The sequence below is a fragment of the Hipposideros armiger genome, unplaced genomic scaffold (assembly GCF_001890085.2).
Source record: "Hipposideros armiger isolate ML-2016 unplaced genomic scaffold, ASM189008v1 scaffold_1, whole genome shotgun sequence".
NCBI lineage: Eukaryota > Metazoa > Chordata > Mammalia > Chiroptera > Hipposideridae > Hipposideros > Hipposideros armiger.
The window spans coordinates 2,807,683-2,831,592 of record NW_017731351.1 but is presented as its reverse complement, the minus strand read 5'-3'; the positions used below and the strand labels follow the sequence as shown (position 1 = coordinate 2,831,592).

General features: G+C 34.5%; 1 protein-coding gene and 1 pseudogene across 4 annotated transcripts in view; both read left to right on the top strand.

The window, feature by feature from the left end:
- ABHD18 (abhydrolase domain containing 18) overlaps nt 1-21,341 on the top strand; it is a 41,592-nt gene extending 20,251 nt beyond the window's left edge. For 2 of the 4 annotated variants that reach the window (XM_019664410.1, XM_019664495.1), the window contains exons 4-14: nt 531-631; nt 4,492-4,570; nt 4,673-4,757; nt 6,291-6,318; nt 7,450-7,470; nt 9,450-9,588; nt 11,442-11,531; nt 12,173-12,274; nt 14,600-14,978; nt 15,401-15,563; nt 18,993-21,341. In XM_019664410.1, the coding sequence (XP_019519955.1) occupies nt 531-631; nt 4,492-4,570; nt 4,673-4,757; nt 6,291-6,318; nt 7,450-7,470; nt 9,450-9,588; nt 11,442-11,531; nt 12,173-12,274; nt 14,600-14,978; nt 15,401-15,563; nt 18,993-19,044 (1,239 nt within the window). In that variant the 3' untranslated portion in view covers nt 19,045-21,341. The remainder of the gene's footprint in view (nt 1-530; nt 632-4,491; nt 4,571-4,672; nt 4,758-6,290; nt 6,319-7,449; nt 7,471-9,449; nt 9,589-11,441; nt 11,532-12,172; nt 12,275-14,599; nt 14,979-15,400; nt 15,564-18,992) is intronic. The other 2 variants (XM_019664650.1, XM_019664570.1) reach the window with 2 other exon arrangements.
- A 907-nt stretch (nt 21,342-22,248) lies between these two features.
- LOC109394307 (translationally-controlled tumor protein pseudogene) lies at nt 22,249-22,775 on the top strand (annotated as a pseudogene).
- The last annotated feature ends 1,135 nt before the right edge of the window (nt 22,776-23,910 follow it).

The following is a 23,910-nucleotide window of genomic DNA, read 5'->3' as shown; positions in this document are numbered from 1 at the left end:
ATAGATTTTTTATTAAAAAAAAAAAACTATTTGAAGGGGGAAAAAAGTTTGGGTATTGAATATTAACACATGCCTTTGCTATATACGTAAATGTCACATTTCTCCTTATTTAATGTGTTGACATGATTTTTTATATCAATAGATTGCTTGAAAATGAGCCATTCTAACATATTTGATATCAACCCTTATTTGATTGCAGTAAATTGTTTTTTACAATTTGTAAATTGTTCCTATGTTTTTTATTGTTAAATTCTTGTAGCTTGTATTTTATTTGGAGTTACTATATATCATTCTATAAATGAGGTTTATTTATAGTTTACATTCCCCAACTACACTGTATTAAAGGATATAGAAGGAAAAGGAATGTGTATGAATGGGAGCAGTGTCTTTAGATAGCAGAGTTGGCAAAAAGGATACATAGTAGGCACTGAAAACAAGTTTTTAAATGAATGGTGTTATAGAAAAACATCTGTGACAGATCAAGATATCTTAGTCTACATGTATTCATCTTGGTTTTGCTTTTCTTTTAGATTGAAGAACAGTCCGACTGTAAGATACTAGATGGACACTTTGTTTCTCCTATGGCCCACTATGTGCCTGATATCATGCCCATTGAATCTGTTATTGCAAGGTAAGAATTTTTATTCAGAAAGTTAAAGTAGTAAGTTATTTGTGTTCATTTAAAATTATGTCAGTGTCATGTTATTTGAAATTACTTAGCATTAATTATAATAAATACTTAGCATTATTCCCATTTCACATGGGGTGAGGGGAGAGTAAAATTAAAGAGCTTTAGTATGTATCTGAACTTAAATTGTTATCAGCTTAAAATATACTGTTATACCTTAAAATATAAGGTGTTTTGTATAAGTCTCATGACAAAACTGAAATCTATAATATATGAACAAAAAAAGAAAGAAATATAAGCATATCATTACAGAATGCCATCAAATCACAAAGCAAAAAAGGGAAGAAGGAAGAAACAAAAGACTTATAAAGCAACCCGAAAATAATTAACAAAATGGCTGTAGTAACTGTATACTTATCAATAATCACTTCAAATACAAATGGACTAAATTCTCCAATCAAAAGACATGGAATTCTCCTGTCAAAAGGCTGGGATAAAAAATAGAAGACCCAACTTTATGCTGGCTATAAGAGACTCATTTCAGATGTAAGAACATAAAACAGTGAAAGTGAAGGGATAGAAAAATATATTCCATGCCATGGAAAGAGAAGAAAGCAGAGGTTGCTAGACTTATGTCATACAAAATAGACTGTAAGATAAAGATTGGAAATAAGAGACAAAGGAGGTCATTATATAATGATAAAGTGGTCAATCCATATTTACAGTGATATAGCATTTGTAAATGTATATGCACCCAATATAGGAATGAAATATATAAAACAAATATTAACAGACCTGAATAAAGATATTGACAGCAATACAATAACAGGGAAGTTCAATACCTCACTTTCAACGATGGATAGATCATCCAGACAGAAAATCATTAAGGAAATTGGACTTCAACTACATGTTAGTTTAGATGGATTTAACAGATATTTATAGAATATTGTATCCGACAGCAGCAGAATACACATTCTTTTCAAGTGCACAAGAAACATTCTCCAGGATAGACCACATGTTAGGCCACAAAACAAGCCTTAATAAATTTAAGAAGACTGAAATCATATCAAGCATCTTTTCTGACCACATTGGAATGAAACTAGAAATCAGTTACATGAAGAAAATTGGAAAATTCACAAATATGTGGTATTAAACAACATAATACTAAACAACCACTGAGTCAAAGAAGAAATAAAAAAAAACACCTTGAGACAAAAGAAAATGGAAATATAATATACCAAAACTTATAGGATACAGCAAAAGCAGTTCTAAGAGCAAAGATCATAAGGATAAACACCTACATTAAGGAAAAAAGAATGATCTCAACCAACCTAACTTTACACCTCAAGGAACTAGAAAAAGAACAAACTAAGCCCAAAGCCAATAGAAAAAAGGAAATAGCATAGATCAGAGCAGAAATAAATGAAATAAGGACTATAAATATAATAGAAAAGATCAATGAAACTAAGAGCTGGTTTTTTAAAACTATAAACAAAGTAGATAAATAAATGTAAGTAGACTCACCAAAAAAAAAGAGAGAAAAAGACAACATATGATCTCACTTATTTGTGGAGTCTAAAATAATAACAATAATAATAATAAAGAAAGACCTCACACTCATAGCTAGAACAGATTGGTAGTTGCCAGATGTGGGGGGAGGAGGGGTGGGTAAAATGGGTAAAGGTGACCAAAAAAAAGTCATGGGAATGTAATCTACAGCATGGTGGCTATAGTAAATAATACTGTATTGTATATTTGAACGTTGCTAAGAGAGTAGTTCTTCAAAGTTCTTATCTCACACACACACACACACACACACACACAAAGAATTTTGTAACTGTGTGGTGATAGATATTAACTAGATTTATTGTGGTGATTATATCACAATATATACATATATTGAATCATTATGTTGTATTCTTGAAACTAATAATATGTTAAATGTCAATTACATCTTTTTTTTTTAAGAGATTTTGGAAGCTGGAAATGGAAAACCATCTAAGATCTCTGTAGATACTTCCCTTTCCTGGGTGCTTCATGGTCTCTTAGCTCTGCTTTATGACCCATATCCATGTCATTTCTCTGTGGTTTGGTTAGCTTTCTCTGTTTCTCACACAGCAGACAAAAATACAGCTACCACAGCCCCACAGAGTCTCCATTTTCAAAAGCCCAACAGACTCTCAAATAGAGTCTGTCTTAATTCCAGATTACCAAAGGAGCCAATCTCATTGCCCTAATTTGGCCTACACCTGGCCCAGTCATTTGTGGCAGAGGAGCTCACGTGGCCTCTACCCATTCATCGTGGGGCTCTGAAAACGATTCTGAGAAGACACTGATTTGAGCAAACTTTTTAATGAGCCTGTATTAGATGTGCAGTCAGTACTGTAATAAAAGATTCCTATTGCCTTAAAACTATCCTCCCATAATAAAGTCTTTACATCCATTGCCATGGGACAAAAGGAAATCACAAATAATCGCAGAGATATCCAGCTTTCTGCAGAAAACCTTTTTTTTTTTTAGAATAATTTTCTTTTTGAAATAAACATCTTTTTAAATTAGTTTCAGCTGTACAAAACAGTGCAATAGTTATACTTTTTACTCCTCAAAGTGACAACCCCGGTGCACGTTGGTGGGACTGCAGATTGGTGCAGCCATTATGGAAATCAGTATGGCGGTATCTCAAAAAACTGGAAATGGAAATACCGTATGACACAGCAATTCCACTCTTGGGTATTTATCCAGAGAAACCCAAGACGCTAATTCGAAGAAAACTTTTTTTTTATGTTTTCGTTTCCCGCAAATCTTCAAAATATCAAGCAGGACAGTGTTGAGAGTGCAAGATTGATAGTTTTCATTAGGAGATTTTCAATTAAGAGTTCGTTCCCATGAGTACAAAGCAGAATTAATCATTGAAACCATCCTAAATGTATTTATGCTCTATTTCAAGTTTATTGGCAGTAGATAACTAGTGATATTGTCCCTTGCCCAAAGTAAGCGCAGAATTGCAGTGTATGTTGCCTGAGAATGTAGCTACAGTGGTTTTCTAACACTTAACCATATACACTGATGTCTTTACAAAATAAGAAAATTTCATTATGCATTTTGAAAGGTGTGGTATTGAACAGGTCAAATATAATTACAATAAATTCTGTGTTTATATTGTAATGGAATATTTTAATATCCTACACAAAGTAAATTTGCAATATCTCTGTTGACTTTAGGCAGACATTAGTTTGGTCAATTAAAATTTGAATGTCTAAATTCGGAATGATTTTTCTCGCAGATAATTTCTGAAACTTCTAAGAATTGAAAGTTTGCATTATAAGCTTTTCTTTTTTTTTTAAGATTTCATTGGGGAATTGTGGGAGGGGAACAGCCGAGTTGTTGTTCTTCAATCTTAGTTGTGGAGAGCGCAGCTAGCTCAGCTCCATGTCCAGTGGCCGCTCAGCTCAAGGTGCTGTGTTCAATTAGTTGTGGGTGGGCGTAGCCACCATCCCATGTGGGAGTCGAACCAGCATCCTTGTTGTTAAGAGTGCACACTCTATCCCCTGAGCCACCCAGGTCGCAGTTCAGCTCAAGGTGCCAAGTTCAGTCTTTAGTTGTGGGCGGGTGTAGCCCACCATCTTGAACAGGCAACCTTGTTACGAGCATGTGCTCTCACCAGCTGAGCCATCCTGCCACCTGTTGGCAGCTCAGTGGCAGCTCAGCTTGGGCACAGCTCACTGGCTCATGTGGGAATCGAACTGGCGACCCTGTTGCTCAGAGCTCGCACTCTTAAGCAAGTTCTTAACCGAGCCACTCGGCCGGCCCCTGCATTAAAAGCTTTTTAAAGGGAATTTACTGATGTGTTTTATTTTAAACAGGTTCCAATTTATTGTGCCTAAACAATGGAACAGCAAATATAGACCCGTATGCATTCATCTTGCTGGAACAGGAGATCATGTAAGACTTTATTATAACATCTAATCCCTAATTTGTCAGTATGCTCTCATTAACAGATGTGGTTATTATATTTTTTAAGAATGCCATCTTTTCTTTCCTTAGCATTACTGGAGACGACGAACACTGATGGCTCGTCCTATGATTAAAGAAGCCCGAATGGCTTCTTTGTTGTTAGAAAACCCTTATTATATCCTTTTGTGGTACCTAGAAATCTTTTATTTATTGATAGACTTAGTCATCAAAAGGAATGATAGATAGTAGCCAGTTTTTCTAAATTGGTTACATTTAGTAATCAATTCAGAAAATACTTAAGAAGCAAGAATGAAGTAAAAAATTGTTTCATGCCTTAAAAACCAAAGTAAGGATTGTGCTTCTATTGTATAATAAAGATAAATTATACTTCTGTTTTCTGTGAGACTTATGCTAGATTTTAATATTAATAAGGTAAATGTTTGCTATTAAGGAAACCCTCATGTTTTAAATGCATTTACATTTAAGTATCAGTTGAGGCTTAGAACAGTTCTTAACTTAATTTTCAAGATGACGTCAGACTATACGCAGAAGAAGAAATGAAACTGATGCACAGATATAAACAAATGCTCAACATTGCTGGTAATAAGAGAAATGTAAAGTTAAAGCAACAATTACCAAAGATTGAAAAAAATAAAACAGTAGCCCTGAGACTATTATAAAATGGGCATTCTCATCACTGATGACTGAATATCAGTTCAACCCTTTGGGAAAGCATTTTCACCATATGCATCAAGAGCCTTAAAAATTTTGACATCCCTTGACAGTGATTTTCGTTCTGGGACATTTATTTTAAGGATAAATTACTAAGGAAAGACAAAATGATAGAAAAGAGAAAAGTTATTTAGTTTTATTTATAATAGTAAAACATTAGAAATAGCTTAAATGTCCAACAATAGAAAAATAGTTGAGAAAACTGTGATTCATAATACTGGAATCTTATGCAGTTGATTTTATTATGTTTATTGCTTTACCAATTACTACCTGTATGACCTTGGACCTGTTACTTAACTTTTAGCACCTCAGTTTTTTCATTGGTAATGTGAATAATCTCTTAGGCTATTCAGAGTATTAAATAGCTAATACTGTATAGAACAGTGCCTAGTAAATAAACATTCAGTAAATTTTAATACTTAGTTATTATTAAAAAGTTTACAGTAATATATGAAAAGTATTTATAATGCAAACACAGGATATAAAATTATGGTATGACCTAGGTGTGCAAAAAAACTAAAAACAGAAAGTTTACTTAAAAAACAAAAGGAAAAAGACTGGAAATACACCAAAATATTAATATAGTCTGTAGATAAAGTAGTTTTCTAATAAGTCTTTGTGTATTCTCCAGGTTTTGTATAATAAACATATAAATAAAAAACAGTAAACTTCATTTTAAAATTAAGTTGAAGATTGAACAACCCTATGAATATGCTAAAAACATTAAATTGTACACTTTAAATGGGTAAATTGTGTGGTATGTGATTTTATCTCAATAATGCTGTTTAAAAAAGAAAAATAATAATTAAGTTGAAAAGCCTGAGAACTTCTAATCAGCATGTTTGAGATAACTGGGAAACAGTTATTTTAGTATTAAATTGTCTTCAACCTTAGTTATTTTGCTCAAGTTAATGTGTTTTGAAATACAGAGTATATTTAATTATTTTAAAACTTTCTCTTTGACCCACATTCTTAAATGGCTGCAGGAAACCCAAGGACCAACTGTAAGTATATGTCACCTTCATTTTTTCAGTCTTTATACTGAATTTTCAGCGATATTAAATTTTTTGGTAGTCTTTGGTTAACCATTTCTAAGTTTCATCTCCAAGTGTTATTGGGGGGAAAATAGTAGGAATGTTAACCAAAATTTTTATTGTAAGCTTTGTGCATTTTAAATATCTGATACAGATATAAATATTTTAATAGGCTGATAATATATTTTATTTGTAAAACTTTAACTGAAGAAATGATAAAACATTTTCTTTTTTAAAGTACATTTACCTGTGAAATTAAACACTACTCTTTCTATTCTTGCAATGCATAATATAGATAATCTGAAAATAAACTTTTTCTTCCTGGTCTTATAAAATGCTGAACTTTGAAGGCATTTGTTTGCATTTCTATAATCTGTATTGTGTTTAATTTTGATTCATTCAATAAATATTTGACCCCATTTTGATTCATTCAATAAATATTTGACCCCAAACACTGGGAAGACAGCAACAAAAAGACAAGGTCCTTACGTTTATAGAGCTTCTTTTCTAGTATGGGAGATTAAAAATAAATAAGATAATTTCAGATATTTATTAGTGCTGTGAAGAAAATAAAACAAGATAAAGAGTAATAGAGGGTGGGTGCAGGGTTGGAGCAGTATTAGGTATGAGGCTGTGATATAATGAGAAGGAGCCACCAAGGTGAAGACCTGGAGGAAGGTCAGCCTCAGAGAAGGAAGAGTAAATGAAAAGCCCGGTGTGGCACGAGGTGGGAGAGGAGTGCAAAGTGAGATCAGAAAGGCAGGCAAGGACCAGATTAGGAAACGCCACAGTGATTCGAACTTCAGTGTAGTGTGGAATATCTGGAGGATTTCAAGCACAGGAGTGATCTTATTTATGTTTTTAAAGGCTTATTTTAGCTTACTGGGGCAAGAGTAGCAGCAGAGAAATCAAATAGGAGTGAGTGCAATACTGCTGGGGGCAGAAAGAGCAACTTACAGGGGGTGGCAGTGTAGATGCAACAAAGTTCTAATGGATTCGAGATATAATTTAGAAGTCAAAAGATAAGACTTGTTGGTAAATTGGATATTGTTGGTAAGACATCAAAAGTTCTGACTTGGACATATTTGTTATGTTTGTTAGGCCTGCAAGGGGAGAAGTCAGGTAAGGAGTTGGAAAAGGGTGGAGAGGTAGAATTAGAAGTCACATGTCTGTGTGGTCATGTTATAAAAGAGGTATAGATGAAAATGGGGTGGGGTGGAGGCCAACCTGAGTGTTGTGATTAGATAATTAGACTTAGGATAACCTTTGTAAAACCTTGTGAGAAATAAAAGTCTAGGCTAAATAGTCCAAGAATTCTTACTCTGGAACCAAGCTCTGAATTCAGAACTAGGTGTGCCATTTTTACCCTGTCTACAGGTGTTTAAAAACCCAAAAGAGTTTATTGAGTTGTAGTGAGAAGGAGAAAAGTTGTTTAATAGAAACTCTTGACTTTAGCTTCATATATACATAGGTTGGAATTGTAACTTGTCGTTTACTAATTGTATGACCTTGTCCAAAGTATGAGTTACCTCATTTACAAAGTAGGAATACAATATAATGTCTCCATTGCAGAATTATTGTGAGAATTATAATGTTTATAAAATAGCTTCTCCCATATTATGCACCCAAGAAATATAATAATGCTCCAATGTATTTGACTTTTCTCAAATAATTCATCATAAGAAATGGCTTGCAATTTAAATAATAATAAACAATTCTCTTTTAATGTCATTTAACCCTATGTTCATCAAAAGTGGTTAAATAATTTGAGACTGGGTCCATAGTTATATGGACCTCACATCAGTAACTTCTGTATAAAACAACAAACTGAAGTGGACCTGAGAATTCAAACTTCCATACCAGGTCAAAATCAATAATGGGGAATTATGTGAGCATAAATAGAAGATTGGAATGAGGACAGGAAACAATTATAAGGGTAAATGGGCTCTTTTTTGATGAAGCATGGGCGTGATCTATTTTGACATAGGACCATAGTTTCCATAAAGAGAAGCCCTGCCTTCTGGGCTTAGAGAACTGAGAGGATGTGGTAGGACGGTGGGCATAAGTTCTGGGGGGCGAGAATTCTGTTTTCAACAACTTGGCATTCCTGTGGCACCTGGCTCTTTGCATATAATGATTCTACGTAGACATATAATAAATAACCAAAAATAAAATGAATTTTTGTACAGTTTGACAAGATTTTATCCAGTATCCAATTATGTATGTTTTTATATGAATTAAATTTTGAAAAATATATTCTAACTTGGTCACTTTAGTAATAAAATAATAGTTTCTTACCAATATGTAACAATGGTTCTGGAATCTAAAAAGATGTATTTAAGAACTTCCTATAAGGAAATGTACTTTCATGTAAAAATCATTTTCTAAAACAAAAAATTCCAGTTGAATTGGTCTTTATTTAAATTAAAATGTATTTTTATAAAAATTTATTTTTCCAATATTTTATTATATTTGTAACATGTGTATTTTATGAAAACAGGCTATGTACTTAAGATTTTGGTAATACCTGAGCTTAGTATTAGGTTAAATTCTTTTACATTGTTGTTTTTAAAATGTTATGCTTTAAGTTCTATTGTATTAAATCCTTTCTAAAGGGGGACAACTACAAATTTGTTTTTCCTTATATCATAGTGGTAATTTAATTAAAAATTGGCAGTATAGAAATGTTATTTTCCCATAAATATTTTAACAGTTTTTTAAAGTGCCATCGAATAAGTAAGATTTTTCTTTTCTGGACTTCAAAATAGTATAGTTAGAAATTCAATAAAGATTATATGCTATAGAGCAGATATAACTTTTAAAACTAAGTTTTAGGTGACTAATATGTCTAACAATATTAGCAGCACTCTAATTCTATCAACTTAGTCTATTGTTTTACTTAGCTATCCGGTCCTTTAAAAGAAAAACTTGGGGAGCATTTGAGATCTTGCTTCCGTTACATGTAGTCAATTTGGCTCAAATAAATTCATAAAAATTCAAAAAAAGAAAAACTTGAAGTCTGGCTGCCTGTTGTAAATGTGCATATATTAAAATGTAAATACATAAAATAAATAATTTTCTTTTTTGTTTTGTGAGGCTAGAAGGTCCAGCTTAAAAAATGTGTCTGACCTGTTTGTGATGGGAGGAGCTCTTGTTTTAGAATCCGCAGCTCTCTTGCACTGGCTGGAGCGGGAGGGTTATGGCCCTCTAGGCATGACCGGCATATCCATGGGAGGACATGTAAGTCTTTCATTCGTGTATAAGATCTAGGGAATCTGGGTACTTTTAAATTTCATTTTTGGAATAGAATTAGTTTTAGTTTTGGTGAAAGCAGAAACAAATTCTAAACTTTCATTCCAGTTATGAAGTAATGATATTTTTGTGTGTGTGATTAAACATTGATTATACTTACTCCACAGTTCTATCTCAGGTATTGGATTCAATGTTTTATTAAAAGTTGATGATAAAACCTAACTCAAGTTTCACTTGCAAATATCTTATTTTTGGTGAAAATAGCTAATTTGGAAAATACTTTTCATTTATTTCTTGTCTCTGTCTCCGGTACCACCATGTTTTACCTTTGTTTTCTAGAGTGGACTAAAAGAGTCTCCTAATGGGTTTCTCTGTTGCTAGTCTTTTCTCTTATTCATCTTTTTCTTAACAGTTGTTCTCCATACCATAGTGGTCTTTCTAAGTCTGATCTCTGCTCTCCAGCTAAAACCTGCCCCAGGCTGGCTGTGGCACCGGGCCATAGCTAGGCCGGTGCTGGCATTCTTCCAGTGCCCTGTCCATGCCCTTTCACCCAGCTAAATAACAGCTTGCTCCTCTGGTTGTAATTTAGAGCTTACTTCCTGTGAGACGCTCTTCCTGACTCCCAGCCTTCCTTGCTCCAGACTATACTTCAACTCCTCTTAGTACTTATTTCACTATACTGTGATTAGTACTTGTTTAAGCAGCCTGTTTGCTCCATGGGGATTCAGTGAGAGCCAGGAACATGCTCTGGTTCATTACCTGGACAAATTAGTTACTCAGTACATTAGAAAAATATAGTTTGTTGTAAGTCGTTTCAATTATAAATCTAAGTTAAAAAATTTACTCAAATTTAAAGCAATTACCAAAAAGTGAAGCTGATAAAATTAGCTTCAAAAATTTACTCAAAGTGAAAACAACTACCAGACAGCGAAACTGAAGGGTGGAAAAATTTTATTTTCCTACGTAGTAGTAGTGTTTCCATTGTTATGATGTAGGTTGGGGCTTTACAATTGTATGTGGACTACTTACTTACTGCCTATTAGCTAGTTTTCCTACCTCAAATCTCATCCTCTCTAACCAAGCCCATAAACGACTATCATTGACTCACTTCTTTGACAATGCCACTCGTTTGCTCAGGCCTCTATTAGTTCCCCATTATCTACAGAACAAGGGACCTCTCATCTGATCCTGATTAATCTTTCCAGCCCTACCCATCTCCCTGGCCCGCTGGCCACCTGTGCCCTATCGACCAGCTGAGCTGAAGTCTACTGGCTGTTCTCCCACCAGACTCTGCTTTCTCCCCATCTTGCCTTTGATCACACTGTCGTCTTCATATGGAAAACAAGACTCCATCTTTCATTTTCCCCTCTCTAAACACACACATTATTTTGTATCAGCCATATATTCTACTTTTTAGTTTACCACAATCTTGGCATCTTTCCACCAACTTCAAGAGTCTGAGGTTTTATAGGTATGATTTTGCTGTACCTGAGCAAGTTACTCAGGTAACGTGTGCCTTGCCTGCTGCCCAGCACCTGCATCTCTGCATGTTTGTGTACATTTACTAGTAGAAAGTAGCTCTCTGTGAAGGGTCTTGAGGTTACTTTAAATTTTCTAATATACTTTACTGCTTTCTAAGGGGGAAGTTATATGTCATTGTTCAATTTATAATTTGGGAAGTTTGAAGAGGTTGCTAGACATTCTCATGAGTATTTAGAGACTTGGTGTTCATGTCTTATCTCACCAACGATTACACAGAGTTCTTGTTAATATTAAATATTTTTTATTTTAATGAAAGTTTAAACAGCAGCTCTCTAACCGACCGTGTTAACGTATTACAGATGGCTTCCTTAGCGGTATCCAATTGGCCTAAGCCTATGCCATTGATTCCATGTCTGTCTTGGTCCACAGCATCTGGGGTCTTCACTACGGTAATTGAATTGTAATTAATATTCAGATACCTACATATGATTAAAGGTAATTGTGTGGGGGGCTCCCAGAACCACCCCCAGGTTTGGTGATTCACTAGAAGAAATCACAGGACTCAGCATGTGGTCGTACTTATGACTAAGACTTATTACAGCAAAAGGTACAGTACAGAATCAGCAAAGGGAAAAGGTGCACAGGGCAAAGTCCAGAGGACGCCAGGCCCAAGCTTCAGTGGACTCTCCCGGGATGTGTGATTCCTCCAGCAATGAGATGTGACAGTCCATTAGTGCAGCTCGCCGGGGCCTAGTAGACCAGGGTTTTCCTCAGGTGTCAGTCACTTAGGCACCCTCTGCCTAGCACCAAAATTCCAGAAGGAAAGTAGGTGTTCGGCAGAAACTACATTGTTTGTGCAAGCAGCTTAGGCCCAGAGACCCACTTTATCCTTTAGGAAGTTTTATGTCAGGGTAAAGAACTGTATATTAGTCAAGTTCCCAGACCTCTGTCAAGTTCCAACCTTATAGCCAGCCTTTCTGAAGATAGGAAATCTTGAGCCTGCTGTTCTCTTTTCTGCACAGTAATAATAAAACTTTTGGACAAAATGCTTTATGGTGTGATTTGATCTTAATTTAGTTTGTTATTTCAGGGAGTGCTGAGTAAATCAATTAATTGGAGGGAGCTGGAAAAGCAGTATTATACACAGACAGTTTATGAAGAAGAAATTATTCACATGCTTGAATATTGTGGAGTAAGTATTTTTAATTTCTACATAACATTGGGGAGAAAGTTGATTGTGTTTAATGATTCAAATTTTTAAAAAGAATTGTAATTTTTTAAAAAGCAGTCCTAGTTTTTACTTTTTAAAATAAAATACAGATATAAAAAATAAAATCCAGATACAGAAAATTATGCAAAGCAAATGTATGACTTCCTACATTTATTAAATGGCAAACACATTTGTAATAGGTCAAGAACAGAACTTGACCACCCTGCTCAGAAGCCACTCATGTGTCCTAATCAAAAGTTATTAGTTATCTTTATCCTGATTTTTATAGTAATTACTTCTTTCTGTCTTTAAAATAATTTTCTTGTCCAAACATCCTTAGGCACTACAGTTCTTTTGATATTTCTGAAGTGTCTTTATAAGTTCCCTTCCATCCCTTTCTTTTCCTTAAAATTTTTCTATTGAGAAACTGGGGTTATTTACCTGTAGAGTTGCTCACATTCTAGATTTTTCTGATTGTGTTCTCATGGTCCAGGTTAGCATGTTCCTCCTGCTCTGTGATGCCTGAAGATTGCCAACTAGGTCTAGCAGCGGTTCTCAACCTTCCTAATGCCACGACCACTTAATACAGTTCCTCATGTTGTGGTGACCCCCAACCATAAAATTATTTTCGTTGCTACTCTATAACTGTAATTTTGCTACTGTTATGAATCGTAATGTAAATATCTTTTTGTTTTCTGATGGTCTTAGGCAACCCCTGTGAAAGGGTTGTTTGACCCCCAAAGGGGTCGCGACCCACAGGTTGAGAACCGCTGGTCTAGAGGCTTGATTAAACTCAGTTTTTATTTCTTTGGTAAGAGTTTGGGAAGCATATAATATTTGGTTGTCTCTTTTTTGTGGTATAAGCCTCCATTCATGCTTAATGCCTGCAGTTAATTTTTTGAGGGTTGCAAAATGCTGATATTCTAATTCTTTCATTTCTTTTTCATTTATTAGTTTGAGTACTTTTATAAAAAAGTACTTCTCTCATCTATTATTTGGTTATCTAGTAGTTTAGCTCATACAGTAAAAGCAGGAAACATGTTTGATTCTTTCCCTTAATTTGCCATTTTTCAGAATAATGAATTGGTTCCTCATTACACCCCTAAGGTGACCAATTCTTTTTATGAATTTTATTTTTTCCTTTTCATAAATTTAAAAATTTCGCACAATCACTTTAAAAGTTATTGAGAATGATGAAAAATCTCAGAAAGAAAAGAGATCTTTCTGCTATCAAGGAGGGCTTTTTAATTATAATTACATCACTTATAAACCTCACTCTTACAAAGTAGGTTTAGTTAATTATTTGCCTAAGAACTTCATTACAAAATAGCTCTACCTGCTAGTTCTTTGTGATCCTCTATATACATACAATTAGAGAGACACCTGTATTGGAGAGCTTACGAGAAAACTTACCATGCATTTTTTAAAGGGAGATTCGTACATTTGACAGTTTTTTAGCTGAAATTATGTTGTATTTATAAGTCCTTAAATGTAATACACGCTTCTGAGATGTTAATAGGCAATATTTTTCCTGTGATCATTTTTTATTCTTAGTTCAGTCTGAGAAAGGGATTTGGAGTGGCTGGTGTATTACTGCCAGGATACACTGCCAAGACTTTTGGAAGTTCATCAATTTCCAAACTTTGGCAATAAAAACATGAGGCAGACTAAATGATTTATTGTTTAGTAGGAAACCTTTAGCCATAAAGTATACAAGTAAGTCATTTATCTTAGTCCTCAGTTAAATTTTGACATCTTTTTCTTTTTTTTTTTATTGTGGTAAAATATGTACAACATTAAATATACCATTTTAACCGTTTTTAAGTATACAGTTCAGAGGGATTAGTACATTCACATTATTGTGTGACAGTCATCTCCTCCATCACCACCATCCAAATGCAGAACTTCTCATCTTTTTAAACTGAACTTCTGTCCCCATTAAACAATAACTCTGCATTCCCTCATCCTCCCAGCCTCCAGCAACCACCATTCTACTTTCTGTCTCTATGACTTTGACTAGTCTGGGTACCTTCTAAAAGTGGAATCATACAGGATTTGTCCTTTTGTGCCTGGCTTATTCATTTAGCATAATGTCTTCAAAATTCATCCATGTTTTAGCATGTTCAGAATTTCCTTCCCTTTTAAGACCTAATAATAATCCATTCTATGTATGTTCCACATTTTGGCTTTCCATTTATTTGTTGTTGGACATCATAGAGATATTTGTGATATCTCTGTTTTAACAAGGCTGTTAAATAAAATCCTATTTTGTATTAAATGAGGTTTTCTTTTCTTTCATATATTCAGACAGATTCTTTCAAAATGGGACAAGAGTTCGTGAAACACTTCCCTAGCAGTACAGACAAGCTCACTAACCTTAATCTGGTTTCTAGAACTTTAAATTTAGATATGACAGACCAAGTTGTGTCCCAAAAACCTGCCGAGTGCCATACATCTAGTAAAACATCTTTCAGTGCCACATCAGAAGGACTCTTGTTGCAAGATACCTCTAAAGTGGAGTGCTTCAGTCAAACACTTTCAAATAACAAAAGTAGTTACACAAGTTGTAATCCTCAGTCATACCACCTACTCAGTAAAGAACAAAGAAGAAAGAACCTTCAGAAAGAATCTTTAATATTTATGAAAGGAGTCATGGATGAATGTACTCATGTAGCAAATTTCTCAGGTATGAATTTTTATATGACATTGGGAATATTTGCTGATGCGTAAATATTTGTGAAATATTTTTAAGGATGTTTTATAAGATAATTTTGCATTTTCAAGAGTCTCTTTATTGTTTTCCAAGATAAGTTGATTATTTAAATATCATATTTTATCCATGATCATCTAAAGCCATCTTACTATTAGGTCTTTAAAACCACTGGATTTTTGTGTCTTTAGAATATTCATCTCACTGTATTAGAGATGATATTATGATATATTATAATGGATATTTAACCTAATCAAATACACTTCCAGTTTGAAAACTGTTTCACTTATGGTACTGTATGATGTGCTTTATTTTCTAATACAATTATAGTACTTATATAAAACTCTTAGAGATTTGTAAAAGTATGTATGTTGCATTTTTTTAAATCCTGTACCTAGTCCCAGTTGACCCTAGCCTCATTATAGTGGTTCAAGCCAAAGAAGATGCCTATATTCCACGAACAGGAGTTCGAAGTCTACAAGAGATTTGGCCTGGCTGTGAAATCCGTTATCTAGAAGGGGGTCATATCAGTGCTTACCTTTTCAAACAAGGACTCTTCAGGTAAGATAAGATGACTGATTGGTCTAAACAGGTGTCTATTTGTTGTTTGTTACTAGAATTTTTTTGCCTCACCAAATATAAAAGGTTGGGTATTCTTATTGTACATTTTAGTCTGCTTATTTCCTCCCTGCCTCCCTCAATTCTCACATTGTGGTACGCTCCTTTCTTGCCCTGTTCTTTTTTTCCCCCCTAGAGAACTAGGGAGAACTAGCATATGACAGGCATGTTTTATTGTGTGGTTTTACCCTCTTTAGATGTTAGCAGCCAGGTGTTTTAGGGAGTAGGGAGGAACACCAAGGTTTATAAAACTTGCTTTGGTTCACCTTGAGTTTTCTACTCCATTCGGATATTCTGCTCTCAGAATGGCCTGAGTATCTGTGGAAAATCTAGCAGTGTTTTTCAGAAGCAACTGAATATTGAACCTTAAATGAGAAATGAAATATTGGTTTTAATATGAATAACCTTTTATGACTCCAATATTTGTTAGAACTTATAAAACTTTTATGTTATACCTCTAGTTTTTTGGTATCCTGCATTATTTCTACTTCTATTCAAATTTGATGGTAAAAGGTATCATTGAATTATATTTATCATTAATGGTTAAACACATTAGTTTAACATAAAATGGTTAAACATAAAGTGCTTAGATCAATACCCTGTGTGTATGTGTAATAAGTATTCCCAAACTTCCAGCTGGATAGCTATATAATAGGAAAATAGTGTGTGCTATATGTTTGACTTGTTTTAACTCTTTTTAATCTGAGAAGTAATTCTTTGTATGTTGTTACTTTAGTTCAACTTATAGATATCACCTTTTTGAGTACAGACTAATTCTTTAAGTCTGTAATGTCTTGAAGCATATAATAAACCTTCCTTTTATTGTATAACTTTAAAAAAAAAATATGTGTTCAGCATTTGAGTCCCTGTTAGTAAGTGAGCAGGCTGCCTACCTTATGTGACCTTCTGGCACAGCAAAACTAAAACAAAAAAAAACAAACAAAAATTGTGAGTACGTAGGGTTGCTAGGGTTGCTCAAGCAGAGTCTAAAGTTCTGTTATATTTGCGAATGCAGAGAACCCACAGGCTTGCTTTAGTAAATGGGTATCAAATTAATTTTTCTCTTTTATGTGTCTAAGTGGGAGTTTGGCTGAAAGGCATCAGGAAGAATAGCTATGGATATAATCAAAGTCAGCTGTAAAAACTCAAAAGTGCTCACTTAAAGGCTTCATTTGAGAAAGAGATAAATGTTAGCTGTTACCATGTGCCAGGTACTAGAGCATTGATATGTTATTAACCCCTTTACACAGAAATACAGGGGACAAAAATGATTAAATAGCCTGCTTAGGTGGAGTCACCAGTAAAGGTGTGTGGCCTCTCCTGCTCCCCACCAGTCACTTCAAAACCTAACGAAGTTCAGATGACATTGGAATTGAATTTTTTTTTTAATGATTTTTATTGGGGAATTGAGGGATGGGAACAGTGCTGGGGAATTGGGGGAAAAGGAACAGACAAGTTGCTGTCCTTTTCTTCAGTCTAATTGTGGAGGACGTTTCTTCACTGACCCAAGTTGGCACCATCATTGCACTCTTCCCGGGCGAGGCAGATCAGCCTCCGGCTTCTGGACGTCCGCTCAAGGCAGCTGCTGGTCGCTCACGCTGGCTGCTGGCTGCACACGGTAGCCCATGGCAACCCACTGCAGCAGGGGCTGCAGCCTAAGCCGCAGCCGAGCTCCAGGTTGAGCTGTTGTTCAGCATCTTAGCTGTAGAGGGCAGTGTCACTGGCCCTCATATGTGGGATCCGAACAGGGACCCTCTCGCGTCCCAAGCCAGCTCTTAACCAACACGCCACTTGGCCGGCCCTGGAATTGAATTTTTAAAACTCCATTCTTTTCACTCACCAGGTGTAAAACAAGCCACTTCTTTATGTGCTGTAATACCTATTTTGTGTTGTTATTCAGAACTGCTTGATAATACAAGTGAATACGAGACTATTCGAATGATTTAAAGGGCACATGTTAGTATTCCTTTCCTAATCCTCCTTATTACATGTACACAAACCTACATTGTGACCTTAGGTAACCAGGAAGTAAAATTTGTTCTAGCAGAGCAAGTACCCAGGACTAACTCTGGGGGAAAAAACCGTCCAGTGGACAAACATCTCAGGACCCTTTCTCTCTCACTTGTAGTCAACTATTGCTCTCACAACTGCCCTAAAACAAAATCTCTTTATGTGTTTACACCAACACGCAAATGTCCATCTTTGTTTACCTTCCCATTGTTTGTCACATTTTACAAGGGACAAATTTTTAAGCCAAACAAATGCAATTGTGATGGAAAGCTGTGTCTTCCCAACATATTGGAAATCATAATTTTTTAGTAGGCTGCCAGTTTTAAAGATAACCTTTCTATCTTTTTAAAGATGAGGGAAATGCTTAAGATACAGAATTAATATGATCTCATAGTAATTTAAGCTGGGTGAAAATATAGAGGTGTATGCATTTTAAAAAGCCTAGAGGAAATAGATGAAAACATTAAAGTAGATACCTTAGAGTAATAGATTTTGACTTTTTCCCTGTTCTGTATTTTTGAATTTTATGAACATTTTACTATGAAAATGTAGAATTTCACAATATGAAAACAATAATAAGCTTTAGAAATAATACCTTATGGACCTGGGCCAGATCAATTTCACTATTCCTTTCTAATTAAATGTTAAAATACCCAGTAAATGTAGGAAATAAAGGGTTTTGATTTTAAGTTCAGTTGCTAGGGACATGATTTTTTTCATACACAGAAAGCTTCTATATTATAATCTATGAAATAGATTAAATACTACATTCCGAAAAGTTACATTGCCAGTTAATATTCAATAAGCAACAAAATAGTTTTTTCTTTTTATCATTCTATGTATTATACATATATATCGAGGGGTGCAAAAAATATATATACACGTTAAGAGATGTTATCTATGTATTACTTTTTGAAGTTGAATTGAATTATGGTAGCTATGTATAGTATGATGTTCGCTCAAAAGATGATATCAATCAAATGAATGCTAGCATCATTCCTTGTATTACAATTTTAATACAGTTTTTTCCTTTCTTAAAATGTGTATGCATTTTTTTGGCACCCTCTGTATATATACATACATATTATATAAATCCTAAGGAACAAAAAAGTGCTTCACAGAAAAAAATGGTGCTTATGAACCTATCATCAGCTGGAAATACATTTGAAGTTTTCCAGTAGTGGTCAAGTTACATGGATCCAAATACCCACCCTCAGGTACCTGCCTCATTCACAGCTATTTGGAGAGGAGGTCAGGTTGCAAGTCATAGGTAATTTTGGAAATAACTCACTGTAAAAGCACTGTCTGTCCACCTCCCTCCCTTTTTGCTAATTGTAGTTTTTCTTTCATTTTCAATTTTAGACGAGCCATCTATGATGCATTTGAACGCTTTCTCCGTAAATATGCTAACTAATTGGATCGCTGTAATCAGTGTGGCCATCATGTTTCTTACAAAAGGAATTTCATTCTTGATGATGTGAAGAACAAGCAGACAGAACCATATATCTAACTGCTACCAATTTAGTCTGGAATTCAGTGTTACGAATCAGTCAACTATAATCTTTGAATGCATTTTAATAACTAAACCAGTTTTTGAAAGGATGTTGGGATGAAAGGATGTTGAAGTATTTTGTTATTGTTTGTGGGAATCCCATATACTTAATAATTTGTTTTTACTATTTATGAAACCTTTAAATGTTTAATTATAATTTATTAATTTATTTTAATTAATAAGTTATTAATTAAAATGAATTTATTCATAGAAACCATGGGTTTTTATAGAACTGCTAAATCAAAGTTATAATACATCAGCCTGTATTGTATACCCTTATATATTTCTACTATTGACTTTCTTTGAGAAACATGTTTATTTTTTTTTATGGAACTATAGTGAATTTATAATCTTATTTTCACCTTTAATTTTCTGCCATGGAAATACTTTTGATGTGTAAAATCAGTGTTAACTTTGAATTCTAAAAATTCCTGATCGTTTCATATTTAAGTGATTTAATAATTAAAATGAATGTGAAAATGCAGATAAGATGTATAACACTTGGCTAAACTTTAAAACTGACAAATATTAGGTTAGGAAAAAAAGCCAAACATAATTGTCTCCTACTTAAAAACTTTCAATTCATGAAAAATGGAAATCTGTTATATTAATTGATAGATGTCGTGTCTTCACATTTTCTTACATACCTACTTTGCTAAACACCTAACTTTACTTTAGGCCAAGTACTTACCAGCTTTGATTTTTTTTAATTTCAAAAATTAATGGTCACAATGGAATCGATTTGTCTCAAATAAACTTTACAGAAAAGATATAACTACTAACATTTTATAAATTGGAAGATTTCATGGCTAGATTTGGTGCTTTCTTTTCATGATAAACTTCTCAAGCTGAGAGCTAAAATATTCTTAAAAAGTAGAAAATATATTTGGGTATTGTGTCAAGGCTTGCAATAAATGTATTGGAGTTTTATTTGTTTGAAATCTGTGTTGTCTATATTTTTAAATTGTAGTCTTAATCTAGTAAGGATATTTGAATTATAATGTGCCTTTGTAGCATTTTTAAAGGTGGTTTTATTTGTCACTCTAATGCCTTCATCACTTTTTTAAAAACTTTTTAAAAATTATTACTGTAAAGTCATTGATGGCAAGAGATGCAAATTCTTTTTTTTTTTCTTTTTCCTTTTTCTTTTTTTTGGAGTTATAAATTCTGTAAAACTGCTTTGGTGTAACAAACTCACATGGTTACAACCATTTGAGCTATAGCAATTTTACATGTTCAGACTAGAACCTTTACTTTTAACTGAAACTATAAAATCTAAAGTCCTTCAATAATATGCCCTTTAAAGATAAAGTAATACTTGTTGCCAACATGAATTACAAGTATTTTCTTTTGTATATTGTGAGGCAGTATTATTGAATGTTTTCTGAACAGTAGCTTTAGTAAAACCAATACTTAATTTTTCACGTAAGAATTTCTCACTAAGAAATAATGCACTATGGTGTGTGACTGAAATTTTATTTCATTTTAATTAATTCTTAGGCATAACTAATTTTTCCCAAATGTGAAAAAAGATATTTAAAATTTTTATCTCTTAACCATGTTTTGAGAATATATCCATGCAGTTCCCTAAAGTGATAGAAAGTGCAAAATACCTTTTCTTGAAGTTTTTATCCACTCCCTGCAAAATACTGACAAGCTTCATCACACACACACGTGCCGTCTGTCATTTGGGTACATAAACTGCTAGAAATTATTTAGACCAAAGTTGCAAACTGGCATGGCAGTTATAGAGGCCAGCGTGGCCCACAGCTGTTTTATCCTGTGTGCATAACATTTCAAAATTTGAAACATGCTTAGATTGGCATGCATTCCCAGTTTGCCACAATCCCCTGGACTCCCTCCTATATTAGACTAACTTCACTAGTTTGTGTTTTCTACTTATCCCTGAAGATTCTGAGTTTTAGACCCCTGATTTAGGTTTGTAATTAGAAATTTTTTCTGAATTTTGTGATTTGCTAACATTGTAATTACTACTAAACAATTTTAGCATATACATTTTAGATTGTTTCTTATGAATGTATTTCTAATGTGGTGCTTTCTCTTGTAAGGACTATTGAATTGTTAACACTGTACTGAAATTTTTAAAGTCATTTCCAAATATTTTATACTTCACAATAAAAGCTTATTTAAAAAGTTAATTATGTTCAAGAGGTATTATTCTAAATATAGAAAATATGTCATGTTTGATTAATGTATCCAAACTTGAACTGAATATCTGTTCCTCCTTAGTAATATTACGACCCAAACAAGGTAAGGCAGAAATAAGCTAGGGAGGCTCCAGCAGAATAATTAGTGTTTAGTATCTACAACAGGAGCCAGATTTTCCCTCCAAATATGTGTGATCTCAGAAAAACCAGCATGCTGACAGCCACTGTTATCTGAATGTTGTATAACTCACTGTTGGATATGATTGCATTTATACTAGTAAATGTACTACAAACAAATTCTAAAAATAAGAACTATAGGATGCAGTTGGACTGGGGATGGGGTCCTGGGCAGAGGCTGCTATAGGAACTGGCTTTGGAAGTAAAAGGAAAGATGATGGCAGCTGAGACAAAGGGAAAAGGTACATTTTGCAGTAGAATAACCTAATTCTAGGAATACTCATTGGCAGAATCTAGGACGTCAATGATTGTATGAAGGACTTTGAAAATAATTTTAACCAGAAAATGTTGAACCAAAAAACCCAAAAAGATTTTCTTCAAGACCAAAAGAGCAAATATGCAGATTCACCAGATTGTGTTAATTAAAAGAAAATGTAAACACCATAAAAAGTCTAATTTGTGATGGATGTAAAACAACTTTCCTATATACAGTACCTGAGTACATTCCACAAAGAGAAGTATTCGAGCAGTTTGCTGCAAAGTTTGGCCAGTAGATCGGCAGTGTCAACAATAACTTACAATAACACAAATAATAGTAATAATTATGTTTTTAAATACCCTAAAATTAGCTTCCCCCCACTTCCCCTTCCCCCGAGCGCTGCTCCAGCTGCATCGTGCTCACTCCAAGCTCCTGCTAAGCTAGCGTGGCACGGCCCACCTCCCAGCTGCCATCGTGATGATCTACAGGGACCTCATCAACTGGGATGAGGTATTCTCCAACATCTATGAGATCCAGGAGATCACTGACGGGCTGTGCCTGGAGGTTGAGGGGAAGATGGTCAGTAGGACAGAGGGTGACATTGATGGAAATGCCTCCGCTGATGGCCCCGAGGGCAAAGGTATGGAAAGCACAGTAGTCCCTGGTGTTGATATTGTCATGAACCATCATTTGCAGGAAACCAGCTTCACAAAAGAAGCCTACAAGAAGTACATCAAGGATTACATGAAATCAATCAAAGGGAAACTTGAAGAACAGACCGGAAGGAGGAAAACCTTTTTATGATGGGCTGCAGAACAAATCAAGCACATCCTTGCTAATTTCAAAAACTACCAGTTCTTTATTGATGAAAACATGATTCCAGATGGATGGTTGCTCTGCTGGACTGCTGTGAGTTTGGTGTGTCCCAATAGATGATTTTCTTTAAGGATGGTTTAGAAATGGAAAAACGTTAACAAAGTTGGCCATTTGGATCCAGCACCTGTCATCGTAGCTGGCTGCTGCTTTTCATCCACATACCAGGACAAGCTCTTCGTTTATTTTGATGTTGATATATTTGGAGTGGAGGCATTGTTTTTAAGAAAAAAACATGTCATGTAGGTTGCCTAAAAATAGAATGCATTTAAACTCATTTGAGAGAATGCCTCTTAGTGTAATACATATTTAAATCCATCCAGTGTAGTGTTCCTGGAGAGGCTAGAGTCTGCTTGTAGCCCACTACTATAAAGCATAAGACTATCTTCAGATAATTTCCACAGCGAAAACTACTTCTGGGACTGGAATATAAAAACAAGGATCAAAAGTCTTAATCTGGAGTTGAAGTGAAGTGAAAGACCATGCTCACAGCTCATCCAATATTTGAAGTGGATTCCTTAGACATTTCATCACCTACAAATGGAAATAAACGCTGGAAGAGATTACCAAAAGAATAAAAGACTAATAAAATTAGAAGAAGAAAAAAAAGCCCTAAAAATAAAGCATAAGTTCAAAAAAGCATAACTTTTTCTCTTCCAGGTTTCAAAGAACAGGGATTTTCAAAGAATAGGGTATAGAAGGGGTTAGTAACCTTTATGAATTGGCCAGTGTAAGAAATGTCCAAACCTACAGAAAAATTTTATAAGCATTTATTTGAGCCAAACTGATGACACATGCCGAGCAGTAAGATCTCAAATGCTCCCAGAGTAACAGTTGTGCAGCTTGTTTGATGCATTTGGAATTAAGGAGGGAAAGAGGAAAATGACATGGAGGTGGGAAAAGCAAGGTAGGGATTGGATTTCAGGACAGTTGACAAGATTCCGGGCTCTCTTGAGGGTTAATACCCCCTTCCACAGGTATTACTTCTGGTGTTTCAAAGGTGTGCTAACCTAGATGTACAAGAGCAGTGGACAGGGCTGGCTTAACACCTCTCACTAAAGAAGTTACAGGCCTGGGACATGACTACCTACCATGACCTGCCCAGTTAGGAATTTATGATCACCCTGTCAGGTTACTTTCCATAGAATCCCTTTTTTAGTAAAAGGCAAAAGATTTATACGATCTGAAGAGAAACCAGAGTATAGAATCCCTTTTTTTGGTCTGCATTGTAAAAGAAAAAAAGACTAGGGT